This window comes from Aquarana catesbeiana, linkage group LG12 (genome assembly GCF_042186555.1).
Source record: "Aquarana catesbeiana isolate 2022-GZ linkage group LG12, ASM4218655v1, whole genome shotgun sequence".
Taxonomy (NCBI): Eukaryota; Metazoa; Chordata; class Amphibia; order Anura; family Ranidae; genus Aquarana; species Aquarana catesbeiana.
In genome coordinates, this window is record NC_133335.1 from 23,346,294 (window position 1) to 23,371,442 (window position 25,149).

Consider the following 25,149-nt stretch of genomic DNA (forward strand, 5'->3'; position numbering starts at 1 on the left):
GCCCGGACAGAACATTTTTTATTTTATTTTTTTTTTACCGTCTGACCTTCATGCTACCTAGGCCCACCAGCTACAGCATCCTGTTAACAAGGCCCAGGTGAACCTGGGCCATGCTGCAGGGCTGGGCTGCTCTAAAAACCCTTTGAGGGCTGACTCTCAGGGGACACCCTCTCCTCGGTTTTAGCATATCTACAGTGTACCTGGTGGTGTAGGTGCACTGATGGGGGTGATTTGACCCTGGTGGGTCTCCCTACCTTTTCTATTTGGAGTCAAATGGAAAACTGGACCTGGACTAAGTCCACAGATGAAATCTGGTTACTTTTTTTTTTTTTTACCAAGCGATGTGTTACTCTTCAGCCGGTCTTGTCATTCAGTCACCTTTGCCACACTGCACAGCCAGAATGCTCACCAGATCAGATTCACCACTTCCTGGGTTACCTACCTGCACACTGTAATAGGATGATTGTGGTGATTCATTAGCAGTGAGCAGGTTGAAGGGGAAATATGTACGACAAAACGGGTCACCTGTCCATGCCATGCTTTCTGGCGGGGATGTGGAAATCGCAAGAATGGCTGAACAGAATGACAAGAATTTCTGAATCAAATTACAACTTGTTTGTCAGGTAAGACTGTTAAAGCTGAGCTTTTTAGGCCTGGTTTCTCCTATGGGTCACAGGAGTGCAATTCGTTTTGCACTCCTGTGACCCGTTTTCAGCGGACATTGGTCTGAAATCCGCTCTCCACTGACATAACTGGAATCAGTCCAGGCACTGCATCATTCCGACTTTGGAAGTCTGGATCCGCCAGCTGCCTGGACTGATGGCACTTTCAGGGTCTCAGTGGTCTGCTGAGACGGCCCCTCCCCACCCCTCCACAGCTCAGCGCTCCAGTGAGCGTGCAGGAGCAGAGCAGGAGAGATGCTGACTGACACAGCATCTCTCCGCTCGTGGAGGTGAGAACCGAGCCATCGACAGTGTCCGGTGGCTCGCTTCTCAGTGAAGAGGCGCCGGTGGACAGATGCAGCATCGGTCTGATGTTGCATCCACCTAGGTAAGTATGAATGTGCAAAAAAAAAAAAACATACTTTAGCATACATGGCTCCAGATTTTTGTTTAGCTTTTTCCTGAAGTGCATCTGTAATGGAGAGTGCGCTTTAACAGACACTAAAAGAAGAAAATGCATAACATGTTTGTGGTTGACCAGACATTGTTCTCATTAAATAATGTAAAAAATATGGCTGCTAATCGTATGTACAACAAAAATTCTGCTTTTCTACTAGCTTTGATTTGCTTTTCAACAGACTACTTTTCTTCTGTTTAGCAATTTGGGGGGTTGAACACCCCTTTCCCAGGTGGCCTGAATTCCCCGTACCCAGGAGGAATGACGCCAGGCTTGATGACACCCGGCTCTGGAGAACTGGACATGAGGAAAATCGGGCAGGCCAGAAATACCCTGATGGACATGAGGTTGAGCCAGGTGAGTAGCAAAAGGAGACAGCTTTGTAGTCTATTCAAAACTCTATCTGCAGCCGGAGAAAAATGTGCAAAATAATTGGTTTCTCTTTAAAGCGGTTGTATACCCACAAACCGAAAAAAAAAAAAAAAAAAAAAAACGTAAGGCAAAGGCATAATGAACTAGTATTACCTTAGAACGAGGTCCCCACATTGCATCCCGGTCAACGCCGAGGGAGCTGACATTTTCCCCTCTGCGTTTCTTCCGGGTTCGCGGCTCCAGCGCTGTGAGTGGCCGGAGCCGCAATGACATCAGTTCCGGCAAGGTCCCGCGCGATTCACCGGACCTTCACTGCACATGCGCCACTGAAGTCAGCAGTTGCATGCAGGGTGAATATCCTAAACTGTGTAGGAGAGAGATTTTACCTACAAGTAAGCCTTATTATAGACTCACCTGTAGGTAAAAAATTTCAGAAAGGGGTATACAACCATTCTAATAATGTTTTTCTAGATGCATAAATCCAAATGTAAATATATTTCGGGTTACCAATCCTTAGATGTGGTGTATGCGTTAGTTTCCTTTTTGCAGTATGTTTTCCTTTTATTTTCCCCTGGTGATCCTGTTAACACACATCCTGTCCTTGGGTGACCACACTCATTCACCAATACAATATCTATGGTTGAGCAATTTTATCGTCCTAGGCCATTGATGGTTTACCTTGGCACCTCAGATGTTTCGGAACTACATTTCCCATGATGCTCATGCACTCTGCAGTGTAGTTGAGCTTCATGGGAAATGTAGTTCCAAAACGTCTGGGGTGCCAAGGTTTGAAGATTTGAACTACAGGACGTTTCCCTTTTTTTTTTTTTTTTTTTTTTCTTTTTTTTTTTCTCGCCTGCATTACATCGGGGGAGGTGTACTGTAGTCCAAGACGGCAGGGTTGGTAACACTGCGGGTGTTTGTAAGAAGTTAGGAGCTCACTGGATTTCTGAAAAATCAACAGGTATTTGTCTTTACTTGCAGCTTTAATGAGACATAACATTGGGGATGGCAGAGATGGACCTACACTTTACAATACCTATGTGTTTTGTTGTTCTGGGAAAAAAAAAAAAAAGAGTTGTTACTCTTTTAGTCTTGCTGCTTCCAGAGTAAATGCCCTACCTACCGAACAGAGCGGATAATTGTGCTTTATTTTTCACTGAACAAGCTGGACAAGGGACATGGCAATCTGCATTGCTGAACCAGCAAAGAAATTGCATACAATCTCGCAGAGCGCGCTGTTGTGAACCGGCACTGAAGGCTCGTTTACACCAGATGCAGGCAAATGCATTTTTTAAAAGCAGCCTAAACACGTATAGGAGACAAATGAAAGCTTTTCAATAAGCCTAGTTTAAACCCTATGAGTTTAAAAAACTACATAAACGTACTGGAAACACACCGTAAAGGTAGATTCACACCAGATGCGGTGGGACTGTTGGGTGGCTATTCCAGCGCAGTCCCACTGCATGGACAATTAAAGTGCCTTGTCTGCTATGTCTCCGGTTCACACCACTGTGCTGTGATGGTGTGCAGGCATGGTGCGCTGATGAAACTGAGGCTTTCTATCTGCGCAGAGTAGTGCTAATCGGTCCACTAGCTTGCAGCCAGCAGTTGAAATCTGAGTTGTCTGTGTGGCCAGCCCTAAATGCAACCCGGTAAATAAAGAAATGACTAAAAAGCGCACCGCGGGTGCATTACAGCTAGGGTTGCACCGATACCGTTTTTTATCGGCGAGGACAAGTACCGATACTTTTGGTTAACCGAGTACCGATACCTTGTGGTGCATCCATACAAAGACTAATTGGCGCTAATTGCACTGCGAAGATTCGCATGCGATTCCTGTCCAAATCGATTGCGATTTCCCCCACTGAAACTGTGTGTGTATAAAAGGGGTAAAGCACCATTTATTGGGCAGTTTAAAAAAAAAAAAGTTAGAAGTCGCATTACACCTGGCCACATGCAGAATAATTTACATAGGTGTCCCGGTACGCCAATGGTAGCAAATAAGGGCTGCTGGAGGTGCTCACGGGGCTGGAGAAGTTCTGGGACTCCGTGGGTGTAGGGCGGAAGTGATGTCAGCTTGGGGGCGCATCGCCTCTTCATCTTCTCCCAGCCCTGTGAGTACGTCCATCGGCCTGTGCATGCAGGTTCTATGTACTGTGAGTTCTAACATTTTGTAAACTGCCCACTAGATGGCGCTGTAATCTATCGTGTGTGTGTGTTTTATATTTTTATATATATATATATATATATATAAAAAATTTATTTTACACACAGGAGTCAGTGGGGGAAGTAGTATGCTATTTGGGCAGGAATTTTATCGCATGCGATTCTTTGCAGTGTGATTTGCACCCATTCATTTTGTATTGACGGAAATCGCACTGCAAAGTATTGGTTTCGGGGGGGGTTTGCCCAAATGCTTGGTATCGGCATCGGTGCATCCCTAATTACAACTGTGTTTTAAATGTGAGGATTGCAATGTAAACAAACCCTAATGTCCATCTAGTAAAGTGGAGTGAACAAAGAATTTGAAGACATTAGCAACCAGATAGTACAGCATTTAAAACAGGAAAACAAGACGGTCTTTACTAAATGCATCCTTCGCAGACTATTAAATAAGACACACTAAGTTAATTTCCATCGTTAACAATATTTTTTTGCTTTGTATGCTTCCTTATGAGCAGCATTTGGTGTCCTGAAATCACCATTTCCTTAGTCTAGAAATTCCCTACAAAAACCTATATATTTGAACAGAAGGAAATCCTGTAGGGAAGAAGAGAGACAAACTTCATTTCCATCGCTTTGTAAAGAAACGCCCACTATCCCACCAGACGTGCCTGTTCCTTTCTTATCCCTAAGGGAGACTTGGATCTTGGAGCATGAACATTGAAGGAGGTCGTGGCAATGCTTTCTTTGCTAGAACTACTCTCCTGTTAGAATGTGTTTGCAGACAAGTTTTGAAGGTTGCCAAAAAGGTTTCTTATGGGACAGAAGGAATAAGGCGAAAGGTTATATTTAATTTGTCTGATTTTATAGTAAACCCGAACAATGAAACTTCCTTTACTTAGTCCCCTTTATTTTGGTAAATTAACTCTTGAGAGTGTTTTGTCATATCTGTTCAGTAAGTGAAAAAAAGGCATTTTGATTCTATGAGAAATCCGGAAGCCAGTGTTATTAGCACTTTTACAGTTTGCCTCTGTTGACTACAGAAGAGGAAAATGTTCTGTAGCCCCAACACTTCCTCTCCTGGTGTGAACACGTTGTTCTTCCATAGATGCAGTACATGCGTGCTTGCTTTGCCACCCTAAGACAGAAGGTGTGTGTTACTGATAGGGTCACAAGGTAAAAATAACAGGGAAAAAATAAACAAATGCAGCCACCACATCTACCGTATATACTCGAGTATAAGTCGTTCCGAGTATAAGTCAAGGCCCTAATTTACCACAAAAAAATGGGAAAAACATATTGACCCGAGTATAAGACGAGGGTGAGAAATGCAGCAGCTACTGCAAGTGGAAAAAGAGGGTCAACAATGCCCATCTGCAGCTGTATACCTCCCTGTGTCCTTGTCATGTGTCATGTGTCCTGTGCATATGTGCATCTGTGTCCTGTGCATATGTGCATGTGTCCTGTGTATATGTACCTGTGTATATGTGCATGTGTATATGTACCTGTGTATGTGTATATGTACCTGTGTGCATGTGTCCGTGTGTGTGCATCCTACCTGTGTCCTGTGCATCCTCTGTGCGCCGCTCTGCACCGATCAGTGTGTAGTATTTGGCGGCCATTCACTGTTCAAAAGCCGCGCCTCCTCCTCGTCCAAAAAACTCCATTTCCCAGCGGTCAGCCTATCACGGACATCCTCTCATCCTCATACCACGGACGAGGATGAGAGAATGTCTGTGATAGGCTGTACACCGACTGCCTATCGCAGACGAGGAGGCGCGGCTTTTGAACAGTGAGAGCCGCTGCCGAGTGCTATGTAGCACACGCTGGACGCCGTCTGCCTGCATGACATGCTGATCATGTAGGCAGACGGCGGTGACTCGTGTATAAGTCGAAGGGGGCACTTTCAGCCCCAAAAAGGGGCTGAAAAATTCAACTTATACACGATAAGTAAAATGCAATTATTACATTTTTTGTTCTTGGGGTTAGATGCACTTTAAACAACTCTTCCAGACATTTTGAAATGGCTACAGTATGTAAGTTGAGGCTTAACAACTCTTGCATGTTCTTGTTGGAGGGGGAAGACATGCCTTGCAGCCATAATTTGAATACTAGGGATTTAGGTAATCTAGGGTTCTTAAACATATGTTGCCTGCCCTTATCTGCTGAGTAGACAGGAGTTCTTCAATCAGTTAAAGCAGTAGTAAATAAAAATAGCCACCGGGCAGTTTAAGTCATAATGTGCTAGTATGCACCGCATACTAGCACATTATGATAGACTTACCTGAAAACGAAGTCCTCCAGTGGCGTGTTGTCACCGCTGAAGGTGCTTTCATCTTCACTAAGTCTTCCTTCCAGGTTTGCGGGCTTCGGCGATATGAATGGCCAAGCTGGCGATGACGTCACTCTTGCGCAAGCGTGCGGCAGTCGCTGTTCATGGCACGGGTATGCCGTTCCTTCTGAGCGCAAGCTTTGGTGACGTCCCCAGCTGCATCTAAAGTAAATATCCCCTAAACGCTGCTTGTTTAGGAGATATTAACGGTATCTATAGGTAAGCCTTATTGTAGGCTTACTTATAGGTAAAAATCGTACAAGGGAATTTGCTCCCACTTTAAGGTGTGTTTAAGATGCTTTGGGGTACACTTTAAATACAGAAAGTTGAATGTTCATATACAACCTATTTCCTTCTGCAGGTGTCAGACTCTGTGAGTGGCCAAACTGTGGTTGATCCCAAAGGTTATCTGACTGATCTAAACTCTATGATCCCCACCCACGGGGGAGACATCAAGTATGTGTTGTGAATTGTTAATGACAATGTTGTATTTGATGTGTTTATGTGGCTGACAGGTTTATTATACTCTCTTTTTAATCCAGTGATATTAAGAAAGCTCGTCTGCTGCTGAAATCTGTGCGAGAAACCAACCCTCACCACCCACCCGCCTGGATCGCATCTGCCCGTCTGGAGGAAGTTACTGGCAAGGTGCAAGTGGCTCGCAATCTCATCATGAAAGGAACAGAAATGTGTCCTAAGGTGAGGGTCCATCATTCATTATGGGAACAGCCTGTAATTTATTTCAAGCTGTCACCATTAATATAATTTTAAGTTTAGAGAGGCATGCCTGCCATACTGTTGCTTTTTGGTGGGGTGCATTTTGATTTGGGTTTAAAGTGAGGCTTCTACAGTTAAATATAAATAAAATACATGAAATGCTCTTATAATCTTATGGGAAAATTTTTGATTGCTTAAAGGGTCTGGCAGTGGGGTCTCTTTTAAGCTTGGCTCTCATGATGCAAAGGGAGATTTCTGTGCTCGGTTTCTGCATGCCTAGTTATGTTCATCCGCATGATATGGGGGAGCACACACCCGGTTTGTTTGAAATTTGCCTGTTAAATGTTCTCCCTTTTTAAAAAAAAAAAAAAAAAAAATTGTTCTACATTGAAAATTTGACTTGCAAATCAATGTAGGGCTACATATTCATCTGAGGGTTGGTAGGTGAGAACGTTCTCTATGTTGGAGAGGCTGAGCTGCAAAGGCAGTTTTTCCAGTCCCTCCCTCCTATGAAAGTCAACTCATTGCTGTAGTAATCATTTTGTGGGGTGAGACACCCTTTTGATGTTCCTTCTTTGTATGTTTGCTGACAGAGTGAAGACGTATGGCTGGAAGCAGCCCGTCTCCAACCAGGAGACACGGCAAAGGCTGTTGTGGCCCAGGCCATTTGTCACCTTCCGCAGTCTGTCCGTATCTATATCCGAGCTGCTGAGCTAGAAACTGACCTTCGAGCCAAAAAGCGGGTGCTGCGGAAAGGTAACCATAGGTTTAAGTTTGTAAGTTTTTTTTTTTTTTTTTTTTTTTTTTTTCGTTTTTTTTAGGGAACTAGAAAGACTTTTTAGTTTGCTAATCTGTTCTTTCAGATATCACTAAATTGCTTTTCTATTCAGCTGCATTCATTTCTTGGAATCTGGCTTTTCATTGTCCTGTGTTTAACCATTTAAGGAGCAGAGGGATTTGCTCCCTTAATAATGACCAGGCCATTTTTTTGCAATAAGGCATTGCGTCGCTTTAACTGACAACTGCATGGTCGTGCGACATTGTACCCAAACAAGATTGACGTCCTTTTTTCCCACAAATAGAGCTTTCTTTTGGTGCTATTTGATCACCTCTGTGGGCTTTATTTTTTCCGCTATAAACAAAGAGCGACAATTTTGAAGAAAAAAAATTAATTTTTTTTTGCTTTAATACATATCCTTAACAAAACAAATGTATTCATCAGTTTAGGCTGATATATATTCTTCTACATATTTTTAGTAAAAAAAAAAAATCGCAGCAGGCGTATATTAAGCAGGAGAGCCAACCTGCCACAGTACAACTGCGGCGGGCGATCGTTAACTGGCTAAAATGTAAAATCTGGCTCGGTGTTGGCGTGCCTGCTGTAATTGTGAGATTTTCTAGTGAGTCAAAGAACAGGCAGGAGGTGTGACAATGGTATGTTGTCTGTAGTGCTGCTGTCTGTGAGACTCTCCTGTTATGCAGCAATATAGCAGAGCAGGGATCGATATGTTCACAAGAATAAAAAGTATCACATGGTTTTACATGTTAATTTACAGATCATTTTGTAAATTGTCAAACTGTTCATTTAGCTGTTTGGGATACCTTTTTGCACAGAGCAGCCCCAATCCTGTTCTTCGTGTGTGTCCTCCCAACGGTGCTCCTGCCAAGCGCCCCCAGAGCAAGCAGTTTGCGATGGGAAAGCACCTGAGCAGACGAGCTCCCAGGCCGCTGCTCTGCGTGTCCATACACACACACACACACACACACACACACACACACACACACACACACACACACACACGGCTCGCTTCGCCCTCTCTCTCCCCTTATTGGCTCACTGGCTGTCATTAACTGTCTCAGCCAATGAGCAGGGAGAGACCCAGTAGAGCCGAGGCTCCAGTGCACAGCGCTTGAGGAAGATCAGGCTCAGGTAAGTATTAGGCGGGGGCTGTTGCACTCAGGTTTTTTTTTTTTACCTCTATGCATAGAATAAGGTTAAAAAAAAAAACCTTGAACCTTTTAGAACCACTTTAAGCTGTAACTTGCACTTTTCCCAAATATATAAAAAAGAAACCTTGTTTTCTCTGCACAGCTCTTGAGCATGTTCCAAACTCTGTCCGTCTGTGGAAGGCCGCTGTGGAACTGGAGGAGCCTGAGGACGCGAGGATCATGCTTAGCCGCGCTGTAGAATGCTGCCCCACTAGTGTAGAGGTGAGAGTCCAGGCAAATTCAGCAAACGGCATTGTAAAAATTCTAACCATAAACTATTACTTAGTATTCCCCCTTCGGGAAGCCACAACAAGACTGTTGCTGATTGCTTGTAGAGTTTAACATTTTCAGGACAGGAGTTTGGTGGTACTGCTGTAGTATATACTCAAAACTTATGTGTGTCTTGTACAAATACTCTCCAGACCAAAAGGTGTGTTTTTTTTTTTTTTTTTTTTTTTTTTTTTTTGTGTGTATGTAGTGGGGAAACCTCAGAATAAAGGCAAAAGCCTGACAATGATTACAACATGCTTTATATGGAACTGCTTTGGTGACATGTAAGGTTCACCTGCTGAATCAGGTTGCAAAATATTAATGAAAAATGGTATTTTTAATTTTTTTTCCTTGTGGTCTAGTTGTGGTTGGCCCTGGCCAGGTTGGAGACCTATGAGAATGCCCGTAAGGTCTTGAACAAGGCTCGAGAGAACATCCCTACTGACAGACACATCTGGATTACAGCCGCCAAACTGGAGGAAGCCAACGGAAACACACAGATGGTGGAAAAGATTGTGGACAGAGCCATCACATCTCTGAGAGCCAACGGAGTAGAAATCAACCGAGAACAGTGGATACAGGTAGGTTTGGCATATGTTAGTGGAGCAGGGCTATAGGTTTGTAAATCAACACAGGTGAGCATAATTGGCCTGCACAGCGTTTGGTGGGTGGAGTTAGGAATCCACAATCCTCAGAATTGCAAGCTCATATTTGGGTTTTCAGGGACATCAGTTTACTATAAATCAGTTGATTTGCTTGTATAAATTTCAATGCTAATTTTCCAAACTTCACCGTGAAATAAAATATTTCTCAGGAAGTAATCATAGGTAATTATCAGGGAGATAAATGTCATTACTTTGGTGTTTTGTTTTTTTCCATTTGTAGGACGCAGAGGAGTGTGACAAAGCAGGCAGTGTGGTAACATGCCAAGCTGTTACCAGGGCAGTCATTGGAATTGGAATAGAAGAGGAGGACAGGAAACACACGTGGATGGAGGATGCTGAAAGTGTGAGTCCCTCTTTGTGCTGTTTTAATGGATTGTAATCGCAGTACAAGACTTCCAGGTTATTGCCTTATATAAAACATCTTTTGGCTTGCAGTGTGTATCTCATGGTGCACTGGAGTGTGCCCGTGCTATCTACGCATATGCCCTGCAGGCATTCCCCATGAAGAAGAGCGTGTGGCTGCGGGCTGCCTACTTTGAAAAGAATCATGGAACAAGGTATGTATGTGTGGTCTAGATGAATCAATTATCAGATTGTATATTGTAGATTATTCCTACTTCTACTGTCTTCTCTAGCTGAATTTAAAATTTTAAGATTTGGATAGCATGTGGTCCTTTTTAGAGCCCCTTAGAGCTTTTATTGCTCTTTTTCCCCACAGGGGGGAGTCACATTATCTATTTGTCATGGTGACCATTATCGCCAGGACAGAAAGTAATTTGAAAAATCCAAAATTTTTGTAGCTGTCACCAAAACAGGAGGTGAGGTTTCATTCTTGACTCTCAGACAGAATTAAAAGCACAACTGAAATTTTCATTCTTCCCCATTCTATCCAAATCTAAAAATGTTTTGCTGGAGTTAGGATTTTATCAAGTCACTCACTGCTTTCTTCTAAAAATGAAAGCCCAAATGAAACTTCAGTTTACATCTGCTAAATACATTCCAGGTTCAAAAGAAGCTGTGCAATGGCTTACAACTCATTTATTTTTTTCTGAAGCTGCTGCAGCCTGAAGGGGGAAAAAAAGCCTGTCTCGTGCTAGCAGATGTAGAGCGGGATGCTTATTCTCTGTGGGGAAGCAGTGCAAAGGTCTTTCCACACCTATTGAATTTCTTGAAAAGTATTTAGTAGGGGTTGACTGATTATCGTTTTTTCAGGGCGATACCGATTTCTCGGCTGATAGCCGATATCAGGCAGCGTGAGGGGTGTGTCCCCTCTCGCTGCTTGTAATAACAGCTGAGTGGCTGCTTAGCTACATTGGTTGTTAGAAAGCTGACCATCCTCTCTAAAGAACGGTACTAGGGTAATGCCCGCAGCTTACCCTTAAAGCAATATCGGTAAGTTTGTGACTGATACCGATTCTTCAAAAGAGGTGAATATTGGCCGCCGACAATCGGTCGACCCCCTAGTATTTAGCTTTTTTAAACTAAAAGTTCAGTTAAACCTTAATAGCACATATTGTGCTAAACGGTGGGTTCAATTAGAATTAAATGACTTAATTATGTACTCCTTTCACCCTCTGTTCCTACAGGGAGTCCCTGGAGACCCTCCTGCAGAGAGCTGTCGCCCATTGTCCAAAGGCTGAGGTTCTGTGGCTGATGGGTGCCAAGTCTAAATGGCTGGCAGGTGATGTTCCAGCTGCTAGGAGTATCCTCGCTCTTGCCTTCCAGGTGAGTCCTCTCGTGGCCCGACTTACCTTTGGTGCTATGGCTGCAGTATTTAAAGGGTAACTCCACTTTCGTGGGTAAAAAAAAAAAAAATGCAATTGAATATACTATAAAATATTAAAAAACCCTGTAACTTTCCTTTTTGGAGCCCTGTATGTGCAGCAGCTGCTTTATAATTATAAAACCACTCCCGTTAGATTCACTCATGCACATGGACACAGAGAAACGCACAGGGATGTCTTCAGAGTAACAAAGTAGGAATCTGCAGCAAAGTTCATTAAAATCCTTTTACGTAGATCACCCAGAGGGGAATTTTTTTTTTTCTCAACAAAAGTGGAGTTACTCTTTTAAAGCAGACATCAAGGTGCTCTGAAATATAATGCTTATTTTAATTTGCTTTCTGAAAACAAAAAAAAATACTTCTATGCTCAGGCTCTAAGCATGATATCAAAAATGTAATCTGTTACAGGTTACAAGTTTGTTGGCTGCATTATTTATTTTCAGGCTTTTATTTTCTCCTTTTTGTTTTACATGTTGTGATCCTGTCTCTTATCATACTTGTCCTAGGGTGACAATGCTCACTCATTGTACTGTCTGTGGAGGAGCAGGATTGTCATCCTAGGTAGGACAGTACAAACGCCAACTTCTCTCCTCATCTTCGAGAGGGAGGTGTTGTATAGTTCTGAGGGAAATGAGCAGGGTTGTTAACAATGCAGAGAGCACAGTACACATTACTGTAAGTTCCAGTGTGTATACCTCCATACAGCCAGGTACAATCCATGTCAAAACAGCAGCTGCACAGCACCTGTGGCTCCCAGATGGGCTAATAGGCCCGAACGTTATGCTGTACTTTTCCAGAGCGCCATGTGCATCAGTGGTAAGTGGACTATTCCCAGCTGAGAACTAAAATTGATGTTCTTGCTCTGTAGGATCATAGGCAGTGAGGAGGAGTGGCACTTGGGGGGTTAACAGACGTTGGAGGACTTAGGGATTGATGTTAAGCCTGGGTTCACACTATAGCGATGCGGGAACCAGCGCAATTCCAGTTCCGGTTCCCGCATCTCATCTCTCCCACAGGCAGTTCACACTGCTCCCTGCGAACCGCTGTGGTTGTTGAATACAATGGTAATGACACCCCCAGATCAGTTCACAGATCGCAGTGCAAACTGTGGATTCGGACAGGAATCAGATTGCATGGGTGTGAACACCCATGTGATCCGATTCCAATGCGGGGAAAAAAAAGTCCCTGGACCTTTTTTGTGCAAATCCAATGAGAGTTCAGCCATACAACTGTATGGCTGAACTCGCATTGCACAGACATCGCATGTGATCTGCACAGCAATGCGGTGCGAATCGCATGCGATGTCTGAGTTTGCAAGATTGTGAACCCAGGCTAAACGTGTGCTGCTGTTCACTCATGGCCCCAAGAGTAGTTGTGGTTGCAGTGGTGGCTCAGAGTATATGGTATTACATGCTCTGAAAAGTCTTGTTACCCTTTTAAAGGAGAAGTAAGGTCAAAGCTATTTTGGCCCTACTTCTCCTGTGGGTCACAGGAGTGCACTCCTGTGAACCGTATTCAACCGACCGTGGGTTAAAATTCGCTTTTGGCTGATGTCACTCAGCCGGTCCCTGTTCTGGATGGATCCTGCGCCTCAGCTCGCTGCTGGGAGACTGAGCCAGCCTCCCCCGTCCCCTCCGCAGCCCAGCGTTCCAGTGTGTGCTAGAGGGGCAGAGCAGAGAGCCACTGACTGACAGTCTTGGCTCTCGGCTCAGAATGGACCTGAGAACGATCAGCAGTCTTTGATCCCTCAGTTCTCGGTCTTGGAGGCAGAGGACAGATGCAGTATTGGACCGATGTTGCCTTCTCCTAGGTGAGTAGAATTTTTTTTTTTTTTTCAATCCCGTAATTCTCTTTTTAAAGTGGATGTAAATTTGATTTGTGAAATTTGACCTATGCACATATATTTGTAGTGTTTTCTTATCTCTCTCCAAAGCCCTGTGTCCCATGATTTTCTGCTGTTTCTTTGCTCTGTTATCAGCATGACAAGTTCTCCAACAACGAAAATAAAAGCAGCCCGACATTTGTGTCCTGGAAGCTTGCTATAAATAGATTAGCAGAGAGCTTGTCTATTCACAGCACAGCTCTGCACATTCTCATTCCTCTTTCTGTCAATGTGGAGGGAGGGGTGCCTTTCCTCCAATCAGCTGTGACTCGGTGTATGCCAAGCTTCACTGCAGTGCTGATCAGGACTAGAAAATTTGTAACACAATGTCCACTTTCTAAAGAATATAGCAAGATGAAGACAGCATATATACGTAGTAAAATTAGGGTGGGGGATTTATTTTTATCCCTGTGTATCATATAAGGCTGTTCACATCACTGGGTATAGGAGAGGGGTTACATCTGCTTTAATGCTATAAAACCATTTGTACATTCAACTCTTTTTTGGTTGGATTTGCTCTAATATTTTTTCTTTTTCAGGCCAACCCGAACAGCGAGGAGATTTGGCTGGCTGCCGTGAAGTTGGAATCTGAAAATAATGAATATGAGCGTGCCCGAAGGCTGCTGGCAAAGGCTAGAAGCAGTGCTCCCACCGCCAGGGTACACATCTTGTTTTATCATTTGGAAAGAGATATATTATTCACTTGAAGACCAGGCCTTTTATTACGCTTTGTTTACAAGTTTAAATCAGTATTTTTTGCTAAAAAATTACTTATAACCCCCAAACATATATATATATATATATATATATATATATATATATATATATATATATATATATATATTTTTTTTGTAGCAGAGACCCTAGGAAATACAATGGCAATTGTTGCAATTTTTTTTATGTCACATGGTATTTGCGCAGCAGTTTTTCAAACGCAATTTCTTTTGGGAAAAATACATTTTAGTGAATTTAAATCCCACCATATGATATGTGTCTTCTTCCCCCTAATCCAGGTGTTCATGAAATCAGTCAAGCTGGAGTGGGTGCTGGGGAAAGTAGATGCCGCACTGGAACTGTGTGAAGAGGCATTGCGTCACTATGAGGATTTCCCTAAACTCTGGATGATGATGGGGCAGATCGAGGAGCAGAGAGAGCAGATGGAAAAAGCGAGAGAATCTTACAATCAGGGGGTGAGTTCTGACATCAGCTTCTCTCCGTGGTTGGTTTGACGCTTTAACCCTTTCGCTGCTAGAGCCATTTTTTGCTTTTTCTGCACACTTGTAAAAAATCATTTTAGACCTGAAGACTGAGTAAAACCCCCAAAACATCATATATTTTCTGAAAGCAGACACACTGTAGAATAAAATGGTGGTAGTTCCATTTTCTCTTACAAGAGGGATAACCCGTATGGGTGGGCAGACAGTAGGTTAATAAAGCTTTTATGAATGCACCAGCATACTGTTTAGATTCCAGCATAACCCAACTGTAGCTCTTCTTTTAACATGACACAAATTAAATAAAAACCTTTACTTGTAAAAACAGGAGTGTCCACCTCTCCCCAGCACTTCCACTTTGTTGCCTTTTTAAATTTCCTCTTTTGGATGGGGAAAGAACTATAATTTCTGCTCCTACTTTCACCTTATTTAGCTTTTCTTGTTTTGTCTAAACCTGACACTTTAACTTGAGTTTCAGGTTAACAGGGTAGCTGCTGGCATATCAGCTGACTGACAGTGCATTCTCAGAGGATGGGAGACTGTCATATTTCAGGTGACCTCTGACCCTCTAATTCGGCAAAGGCACTTCCCATATTTTTTTTCAAAGGCCTCCTCTAGTCTTGTCTCCATGGTGTTAAAGGGTAACTCCACTTTTTTTGTGAAAAAAATAATATAGTATATGAAATTGTGACACAAGTCATATTGTAATTGAATGTTTTTAAAAATTACCTTTCCTTTTTATTCTGCAGCGCTGTAATTTTCGGTAAAATGCAATATGGCTACCTGCAGGCGTTCTTTACACAATTGGTGTACAGAATTCCCCCCTCCCCAGAAATGTAATTTTCTGCTTGTGTGATTGGCTCACTGATTTTAGTGAGATGTTCCCAAAGGGAAATTATGTCTAAAGGGATGAAGACTTTGCAACTTTCCTCACTAGAGCTCTGCAAGTGCAGCAGCAGATTGATCATTATAAAATTACATCCATGCAGATTCACGCTGCATTGTAAAGAGGACACAAACAAAACAGCTATTTCTTCAGAATAACAAAAGGTTGGAATCTGCAACAAAGTTTGTTAAAGGGCCAGTTCACACTGTCTTGCGCTAAAACGCATGTACATTTCCATCCATTTCAGTCATGTTGTAACGCGCACCAACGTCTGTTGACCTACATTTTTTTTGTCCTTTGGCATACGTTTTGACGTCCGTTGGCATATATTTAGACGTTCGTTGGCAAACATTTAGACGTCCGGGGACAATCCATTTTGCATTTTAGCACAACACAACATTATGCTGTGCATAGGACACATAGAAAATGATTGTTTTTCTGATGTCCTTGATCTGTAGTTTACATCTACGCTAAAATGCACTGGTGTGAATTGGCCCAAGATACCTGCAATGTACTTAGCTCACCCAGAGCAGAGTGTTTTATTCTCAATAAAGTGGAGTTAGGGCCAATTCACACCACATGCAGTTCAGTGCTTTTTTTTTTTTTTTTTTTCTCTTCTGCGTCAAAAACACATGGATAGTTTGTTATATGGTTTTCAATGGCATAGTTCACACCAGTGTAGTCGGTTCCTGAAAAAAAGAGTAGAACACGCTGCATTTTTTCCTGCACTGAACTTGGTAAAACGCATCAAAAGTGCACAGGAACACACCTAAACACACCAAAAACCTCAATGGAACACATATGTCCTTATTTAAGGTGAAGAAAAAAATGCAACAGAATGCATCCAAAATGCTTCGGAACGCTTCAAAAACGCGCATGCAGAAAACTATCTGGACTGCTTTTTCTATGGTGTGATCTGGCCCTTACTCTAACCCTGTTAAAGTGATACTAAAGCCTCTTTGTTATTTAATAAAAAAGTTATACTTGCCTGCTCTGTACAGTGGATTTGCACAGAGCAGCCCGGATCCTCCTTCTCGGGTCCCTCTTCACTGCTACTGGCCGAGTAGCAGTGAAGCAAGCAGCTTGCTATGGGGGGCAGCCGAGCTGCAGCTCTGTGTGTCCATATTCTCATTCTCTCTCTCTCTCTCGACTAACTGATTTACAACAGCGGGAGCCAACGGCGCCGCTGCTGTGTCAATACAGAGTCCTGGAAGGCCTTGTGGAGATAGATGGGGCTCAGGTAAGTATTAGGGGGTCCTGGGGGTAGCTGCTGCACACAGAAGGCTTTTTTTATCTTCATGCATAAAATGCGTTTAGATAAAAAAAAACTTCTGCCTTTACAACACCTTTAAGTGGTAGCACTAAGTGTGAGATACAGCGGCGTAAAAACAACCTTGTTCACAGCTAAATGTCGGTCATACAAATTATATTGCAGCTCTGCAACATAATAGTCGTTTAGAATAGTAGAGTAGCATTTTCCAAAAAGTAAAAAACATTAGGTGATTATCTGCAAGAAGTAATTTCTCCCTTTCGCTCCATATTTAATTTTTTCTGAGATCAGTTTGTCCTGTCAGGTTCTGTTTTATGATCTTAATCTCTTTTAATAAACTGCTCAAATCAATAAAACCAGTTCTAACCAATCATTGCTTCTTTGTTCTAGCTGAAGAAGTGCCCACACTCCTCCCCGCTGTGGCTTTTGCTTTCTAGATTGGAGGAGAAGATAGGACAGCTGACCAGGGCTCGGGCTATTCTGGAAAAAAGTCGTCTAAAAAACCCAAAGACCCCTGAACTATGGTGAGATTCACTGCCTTTATCTGTATTTTTAATCCCTTGACCTCTGGAAGGTTTTACCCCGTTCGTGATCAGAGCATTTTTGTTGCTATTCAGCACTACGCTACTTTAACTGCCAATTGCGCTGCCATGCAACACTGTAACCAAATGGAATTTATATAATTTTTTTTTTCCCACACAAATTTAGCTTTCTGTTATTTGTATTTAATCACCACTGGGTTTTTAATTTTTTTTCTTTATAAACAAAAAAATACCAAATGTTTTTAAAAACAAAACAAAAAACAAGAAACCCGCCAAGATTCGGTTTGTGCGTACAGCAGCCTGTCCAACAGAAGCCGCTCTATTGATTGGCTTTTGTAAAAGGGACATGCTGGCAAACTAGCATCTAATCAGCCAATGGCTGCGAGCGCTACTCTGTGTGTTCCATTGTAGGTGGAGTCCCCCAGCGGGGGAGATTGCCGCAAGAAAATTGCTTGTGTTAGTACGGCGATCTCCCAGTTTTTCATTCAGCCCACCGGGTTGAATGAAAAAAAAAACAAACTTTGTGTAATGTTGTTTAAAAAGCGGTTATTGAAACTCAGTTAACAGGAACATTGAGTAAGTGCCAGAAAAGCACTTTGTGTACTGAATGCCTAGTAATCACTCCTTTCTTTACAGGTTGGAGTCAGTACGTCTAGAGTTCAGAGCTGGGCTAAAGAATATTGCCAATACCCTGATGGCCAAGGCTCTGCAAGAGTGTCCTAATTCAGGTGAGACCTAGTGGATATCACGCAGTGGAACCTATTGATGAAATGATATCCGAGAAATCGGAAATCATTTTTGCATGTGTGTAGCCTTTTGTAATGATGTGATGTAGTAAATTTTCTTTACCATTTTCCAGGAATCCTCTGGGCAGAAGCCATATTTCTAGAAGCCAGACCACAGAGAAAAACAAAGAGCGTTGATGCCCTGAAGAAGTGTGAACATGACCCCCATGTACTATTGGCAGTAGCCAAGTGAGTGCCTGACCTACAACATCATCTTTTCCTAATTAATGTGGTCTATAAGGACTTTGGTAGTAAGGGTTTTTATTTTTTTTAACCACTTGCTGTTAAATACTGGGATAATTTTGACACCACTTCCCGGTTGTTCCCAGGCTTACGTTGTCGATAGCTGAGCCCGGTAACCCATCTGACGCCTGGTGGTGGCTTGCCAAAGGGATAAGCGATGGCCTCTGCTCATCTATATGCTGTTGAAGGACACGTCATGATGTCACTTCCGGTTCCCGGGCCGGAAGATTTAATGTTTGTGTGTTTTTTGTTTTTTGTTTTTTTCCTTTCTTAAAGCAAAAGAGAAAAACTTTTTTCTTTTTTGCTGTTAAAGGTAAAGGAGAAATTTGGGGTCTTATTGATACCAGATCTCTCCATAAAGAGGACCTGTCATGCTGTATTGCTATCGCAAAGGATGTTTACATCCTTCAAAAATAGTGATCACAAAAAAAAATTTAAGGAAAAGTATAAAATTTAAAAAAGTGGAATAAAAAAAAATTACGCCTCAATGCACGTGTCTTCAATCTTTTTTTCTAATTTCTCTCACCAGGCTATTCTGGAGCGAGCGTAAGATCTCCAAAGCGCGGGATTGGTTTCATCGTACAGTGAAGATTGACTCTGACCTCGGCGATGCCTGGGCAACATTCTATAAGTTTGAGCTGCAGCACGGTACAGAGGTGAGGAGTTGGAGGCCAATTCCATTTTACAGTTTTTAAATAATGATCAAAATTGTTTGTGGGAACACAGTGAGAGGTTGCAGCAACTAACTTCACATTAATGCTTTTTATAGGATTTGTTTATTTTACCCCCCTTTTTTTTGTATGCTTCAGTTGCACGCATTGCATTTGACTTGTTTTACACTATTTAGTGGCAGCACAGAGGTACATGCACACCCACAGTTTCTAAATGACTGTCAAAAATGATTGGTCTGCTTGTATGTGTTTAGAACGCGTAATACGTTAAACATATACCCAGTGAAGTGACTGGCCTTAAGTGATACAGAGATTAAACAAATCCTTCCTGTATAAGTTGTTTATCTGCAGTCTCCTCTTATGTACATTCTTTCAAAGTCCAGAATTTATAAAGTTTGTCTGAGCTGTCAGAAAAAAGGGGACAGAGAGTGCAAGTTACCCTCTGGAGAGCTCTAAGAGCTGATTGGAGGGAAGGGACACACCCCCTTCATGCAACGCACAGAGCCGAGGCTTTCAATCAGCTGGAGCTCCCTCCCCTGTCACCAACTTTCTCTCGGTGTCAGGTAAACTTGTCAGAAGTGATTCATGCCGATAGCAGATGAATGAAGCAGCAGACAGAAATGATGCTTAGTGTTCCCAATTGAGATAAGTACACACTTTAGACGGATATGCTTGGCTCATATTTCATGTCTGAGGTTTACAATCACTTTACATTATTCAATATATGAATTCCTTGTATGTATTTCATACAAAGTATCATGTATATGGTCTACCTCCCCATCCTCCATTATACTTACACTTTTATGTATTTTCTCTTTTGACCTCTCGTTTTTTTTTATTTTTATTTTTTTACCTTTACAGGAGCAGCAGGAGGAAATCCGTAAACGTTGTGAAAATGCAGAGCCGCGTCATGGCGAACTTTGGTGCGCAGTGTCAAAGGACATCGTAAACTGGCAAAACAAAATAGGGGAAATTCTCATCCTGGTGGCTTCCAAAATAAAGAATGCATTCTGAGGCGGCTACCTAATTTTGACATGCACCATTGTGTCACATTGTCCCATAAACACCCCACCCCTGTGTATTTTATTTTTTATAGATATATATATATATAGCTTGGGGCCGGAAGCCCTATTGAAACCCCTTATTAATTTTAAGGATTGTTTTAAAGCTTTACGATCGGGGGCAGATAATCCTAGTGGTTTGAGTCTCGGAGCCCAGGTAGTCATTGTTGGATTTTCTGTGAAAATTCTTAAACGTGGGATCAGCCTATGCCTACAAGAACGATGGACAATACAGTTTATATATGGCTTTCCAGTTGTCGTTCGGCTTTGTGAGCACTAGATGGAGACAAAGTTCCGTTTACTCACTTTTAATAGTCCGTGTGGCAGATTACACACAAAGCTATGTTAGCTCGCTTGACAAAATTTTTGTGTATGAAATCGTATTGTGGGAAGAGAACACCCTTCCAAGTGTTTGTTTTTGGTATTTTGCTGTAAAGTTTTTCTCCATAAAAGTTTGTGTTTACCAAACCGTGTCTGTGATTGCAAAGGATACCTAGTTTTGAGAAACTCTACCAGAGGCGTAATAACCACGTTTTCTTTCTATCATAGTAATCCCAGGTGAGAAACTGATTTTTTTTTTTTTTGTTTTTTTTGTTTACATAAGTCTATTTAACTCAATGTTCTATTTTTTTGTTAGGGTGGTGATTGGTAAAAAAAATTTCATCAGCTTTATATTGCTGTCTGCATTGCAGGAATTCTTCCTCTGCTGGTCCAACTGTTATCACTGGAGGTGAGGGGAAACCACCTATATGCAGATACCTGTTTAGTGACAACTGTTATTTTTCTATCTATTCTGTCTCCTGAGACAGGAAATAAAATCTCCCCTACAGGGCACAGCAGGGGAAATAAAGAACTGACAGTTTCTTACTCTTCTCTACTCTTCAAAACTAAATGTATACATCAGTTTTGAATAAGTGTTTTTTCTTCTTTTTTTTTATAGTAGACTTTTATATATACTTTAAGCAGCCTACTTAAAAAGTTTGGTAGTTCATTTGATTTTGATTTATGCTGAATTATTTCTGGAAAAAAAAATAGATAGATAGATCTCTCTCTCTAAACATCTCTCTATCTATCTATCTATCTCTCTATCTATCTATCTATCTCTCTATCTATCTATCTATCTATCTATCTATCTATCTATATATATATATATATATATATATATATATATATATATATATATATATATATATATATATATATATATATACTCTGTGGTAACAAGTAGGATGGCAAAAAATATGTACACGTAATTATCCCCACTGTCTTGGTCTTCCCTTCATTCAAAATGGCCGTGTAAATTGTACAGCAATGCTAGGAAATGAAAATAGATTTTTCTGGCTAGGAAGAGCCATCAAAATTTTTTGTATGAAAAAATTCCTTCAGTTATGAAAAATCAACAACAAAATGTTTGGGAATTTTTGCATCCAACTATCAGGATTATAGCTCCGGGCTCCTTAAGAACTTTTTATTTAAAAGTCAGCAGCTACAAATACTGTAGCTGCTAACTATTAATATTGGGGCACTTACCTGCCCAGGGATCCACCGGTGCCAGTTTTTCAATCGGCTATAGGGCGCTGGTGTTGCCATCTTGACTAAGGGAAACTGGCAGTGAAGCCTTGCGTATTTGCAGGCGGTCTCCTACTGCGCCTGTGAATGGGCGGGGGGGCAAACTTCTGGCTCAATTCACTAGAAGTGGGAGCAAGTACGGTAAATATCAAAACCAGGTGCTTCCCCTTTTTTGGATGGAGCTTTGCTTTAAGCTGATGTGAAGAGTAACTGATCTGCAATAAACAATATCAGCCAATCAGAAATAATCTTTTAAATGATTGACCCCTGCTTTGCTGATATAAAAAAAACGTTTCTGTATGAAAACTGCCATTTCTTACTTTTCCCTAAAGTACTTCTAAGCCAAAACTTTAGAAACGGTTAGGATTACCGTGAGGGTTGTTTTTTTTTGTTTTGTCTTTCTCCTTTCTTGGGAGACTTTAATTTACTTCCTATCCCATAGCGACTACAAGAAGTAAGAAAAGATTCCTTCTAAGCGAGGGGTGTCTCTCCTTAGACAGTTGTCACCTGAGCAGGTTTATCCAGTGGAAGATTTGCCTTCACTTTCTGTTCAAAAATGCTTTATTTCCCTTTTTTTTTTATGTACCAAAGGCAATGGTCACCAGGAGCAGTAGAAAAATCTTGCCAGAGGGGACAGCAAGAAACCTGATGGATGTCCTTTTTACACTCCGCCCAAAAAAAAAAAAAAAAAAAAAAGGTTTTAACATACACTTTAAGGAAGGCAGGGGGTGTCCAACCTGCAGCCCACAGTAAATGTAAAAATGTAGATATTTTTTTTGTAAAAATGCGTTTACGCTTACCGAACACATGCGGCCGAAGAAAAAAAATTAACGGTGTCTCCTTATTGGAATTTTATACGTTTTTATCTTCCCAAGGAACATATCCCACTCTTCACAATCACGCCTTATTCAGATTATCCGTTTTCGGGAGCTCCTAGATTTGTGAGCAATTATTTTCAAGGAAGAAGCTACAAAGGGCAAAATTAGAACTAAAATATCTGATGAGCGCTTTAAGAATTAATTTAAGGCTTGCTTCATCCAACCAGATATTGATGCGTTTAGTTTCTCAAAAACAGTGCCAAATATCACACTAGTTTTATGTTGTCCTCTTTTTGCTTTTATAATAAAAAATATTACCACAAAAATGAAGTTTTATTACTTAAGTATTTGATTCATGTCAGTGATCGTCAACTTGTGATCTGCCTGACTTTTTTTTCTGCTCATCAGATATCCTTATAGTGTATTTTATGTGTGGCCCAAGACAATTCCTCTTCTTCTAATGTGGCCCAGGAAGGTCAAAAGGTTGGACACCCCTGCTTTAAGACAAGAGCAAGATGTGAGGACTGCCACTTCTCATTCTGTTACATAATGTTTATATTGCTTCAATAATGTGTACCTTGCCTGGACCAAGCCTGCAAATAAGAATGTCTGAAATGACGGTTATGCATGTTTGTAGCAGGTCTGTAACTCAAGCCTTGCTGGATCCATCTGATCAGTGTACTAAGCCAGACAACGGTCATCTACAAAAAGCCTTTCCTGTGTCGGGGAAAGGTTTGCTTTAAAATGCTTGTTGCCTGTCTTTCATGCTGATGCAGTGCCCCGGTTTACTGAGCCAGAACAAGTATGAAGAATGGGGGGTGTTTTAGTTTTGTTAAAGAACCCAAAATTGTATGAATTCTGGGAGTGGTTGTTTGAAATGGTGCCTGTACACTAAAACCGAGGGGAGGTGCTTCCAATATTATGCCATACAAAAAAAAAAAAAAAAAACACACACACAAGGAAAAATGCACCTACAAAGGCTACCAATTGAATAAAATACAGTGGAACCTCGAATTGCCTTTACGAGCATTTCGCAATACAAGCAGTTTTTAAAATAAAAAAATTCAGACTCGATTTGCGAGCGTTGTCTCGCAGGATTCTGGGGTGTGCAGTACCGCATTTGGCCAGAGGTGCGGGGGCGTTGGTGACGCTCGGAAACACTCCGTTCCCGAGTGGCTCCGGCGCCCCCGCGCCTCTGGCCGCATTCGGCACTGCGTAGACAAGCAGTGGGTGTGGAACGGATTATCTGAGTTTCCTTTATTACCTATGGGGAAACTTGCTTTGATATACAAGTGCTTTTGATTACAAGCATTCTTCTGAAACAAATTATGCTCGTAATCCAAGGTATTACTGTATATACATTGAGCGGACATAATCTATCAATGTGGCACAGGGAAACACCCCACTCACCTAGGGTGTGTCTCCAGCATCACACAGGTCACCCCTGACCCCCTACCCCCCCACACTCCAAATGACCTGGTCCACCCCTCACCCAACGGTACCCTCCCGGGGGGGTCAGGGGTGACTTGTGTGATGTTGGGGGGACACCCTGTGCCATATTGATATATTCTGTTCAATAAATGTATAAAATTATTGGAATTGGTAGCCTTTATAGGTGCGTTTTTCCTTGTGGGGTTTCTTGTAAGGTGTTTTTGGCTTGCATTCTTCTTTAGGGGTAAATGAAATATTGAAGCTAAAGACAGCCAGGCAACTAGGGTTCCCAAAAGGAAAATGGTGCTTGTTTTTAAGGACTCATTCACACCAGCTCCCTTGGGCAGTGTTGCCAATGCAGACACACAACGCAAAGAGGCAATTTGCCTTGAGTTCATATCAGTTCTGTGTGCTGAAAATAAAAATGGAACACGCTGTACTTTTTCAGCCCAGCATCTAACGATTCACTACACTGCGGTGAATAAAGATGAATGAAATGTAATTTTCTGATATATCAATAATGTAAACTGTGAGATGTGTCATTGCAATGCAGTCACACTGCTCCAAGAATGGTGCACACACGGTGGCCGCGGGCATGAACCAGAATTTAAAGCAAATGTAAACATTTTTGTTTGGTCCTAGACACATACATTTTTGAACTATTGTTAAAGTGACCCTATTCCTAAGTTAAAACGACTATTAAACTATGTACCTGCAAAAAAGATTGTGAAGGCACACCTTTCCTGCTGTAGAACACTGCTCTAGTGAAGAAAAATTGCTACCCAAAGGCGGAGACTAAAACTGGTGCAGCTGTGCGTAGTAACCAATCAGCTGCCAGGTTTTAGGCCCCTTTGACACTGGAGGCATTTTTCAGGTGCCAAAGGGCTAAAAAATAGCGCCTGAAAAATGCCTCCCCTGCAGCCCCAGTGTGAAAGCCTGGAGCGGTGCACTTGCGGGACATTAGAAAAAGTCCTGCAAGCAGCATCTTTAGGGCGGTGTATACACCGCTCCTCCACTGCCCCTGCCCATTGGAATGCATTTACAGCGCTTCAACAGCGGCACTTTTTGGTCGCATTTAACCCTTTCTTCGGCTGCTAGAGGCAGATAAAAGCTCTCCGCTAGCGGCCGAAAAGCGCCGTAAAAATGGCGGTAAAACCGCCTTGGCAGCGCCCGGTCACCGCTAAGAGGGCAGACATCTTCTCCCGTCCCTTCCTCATTGTCTTTTTTTCCTTCCAGGGTGTGTCACCCGTTCAGTCACAACCAAAAGAGCAATTGCCATCCCCCTTCCCTCCTGTTGTCTCTGAGATAGGAAGAGAGGCTAAATTTTCCAAAAAGTACTCGAAGGGGAGAAAAAAAAAATCTGA

The 25,149-nt window shown here is 42.0% G+C and overlaps 1 protein-coding gene across 1 annotated transcript in view; it reads left to right on the forward strand.

The window, feature by feature from the left end:
* Positions 1 to 24,312, forward strand: part of PRPF6 (pre-mRNA processing factor 6) — a 40,140-nt gene extending 15,828 nt beyond the window's left edge. Inside the window, exons 6-22 of the mRNA XM_073607413.1 lie at positions 1,321 to 1,476; positions 6,351 to 6,445; positions 6,532 to 6,688; positions 7,300 to 7,462; positions 8,799 to 8,917; positions 9,328 to 9,546; positions 9,851 to 9,973; positions 10,066 to 10,187; positions 11,217 to 11,355; positions 13,835 to 13,954; positions 14,309 to 14,485; positions 17,056 to 17,189; positions 17,844 to 17,935; positions 18,067 to 18,181; positions 18,765 to 18,891; positions 19,768 to 20,697; positions 22,763 to 24,312. Coding sequence (XP_073463514.1) covers positions 1,321 to 1,476; positions 6,351 to 6,445; positions 6,532 to 6,688; positions 7,300 to 7,462; positions 8,799 to 8,917; positions 9,328 to 9,546; positions 9,851 to 9,973; positions 10,066 to 10,187; positions 11,217 to 11,355; positions 13,835 to 13,954; positions 14,309 to 14,485; positions 17,056 to 17,189; positions 17,844 to 17,935; positions 18,067 to 18,181; positions 18,765 to 18,891; positions 19,768 to 19,920 — 2,211 coding nt within the window. The 3' untranslated portion in view covers positions 19,921 to 20,697; positions 22,763 to 24,312. The remainder of the gene's footprint in view (positions 1 to 1,320; positions 1,477 to 6,350; positions 6,446 to 6,531; positions 6,689 to 7,299; positions 7,463 to 8,798; positions 8,918 to 9,327; positions 9,547 to 9,850; positions 9,974 to 10,065; positions 10,188 to 11,216; positions 11,356 to 13,834; positions 13,955 to 14,308; positions 14,486 to 17,055; positions 17,190 to 17,843; positions 17,936 to 18,066; positions 18,182 to 18,764; positions 18,892 to 19,767; positions 20,698 to 22,762) is intronic.
* Positions 24,313 to 25,149: the final 837 nt, after the last annotated feature.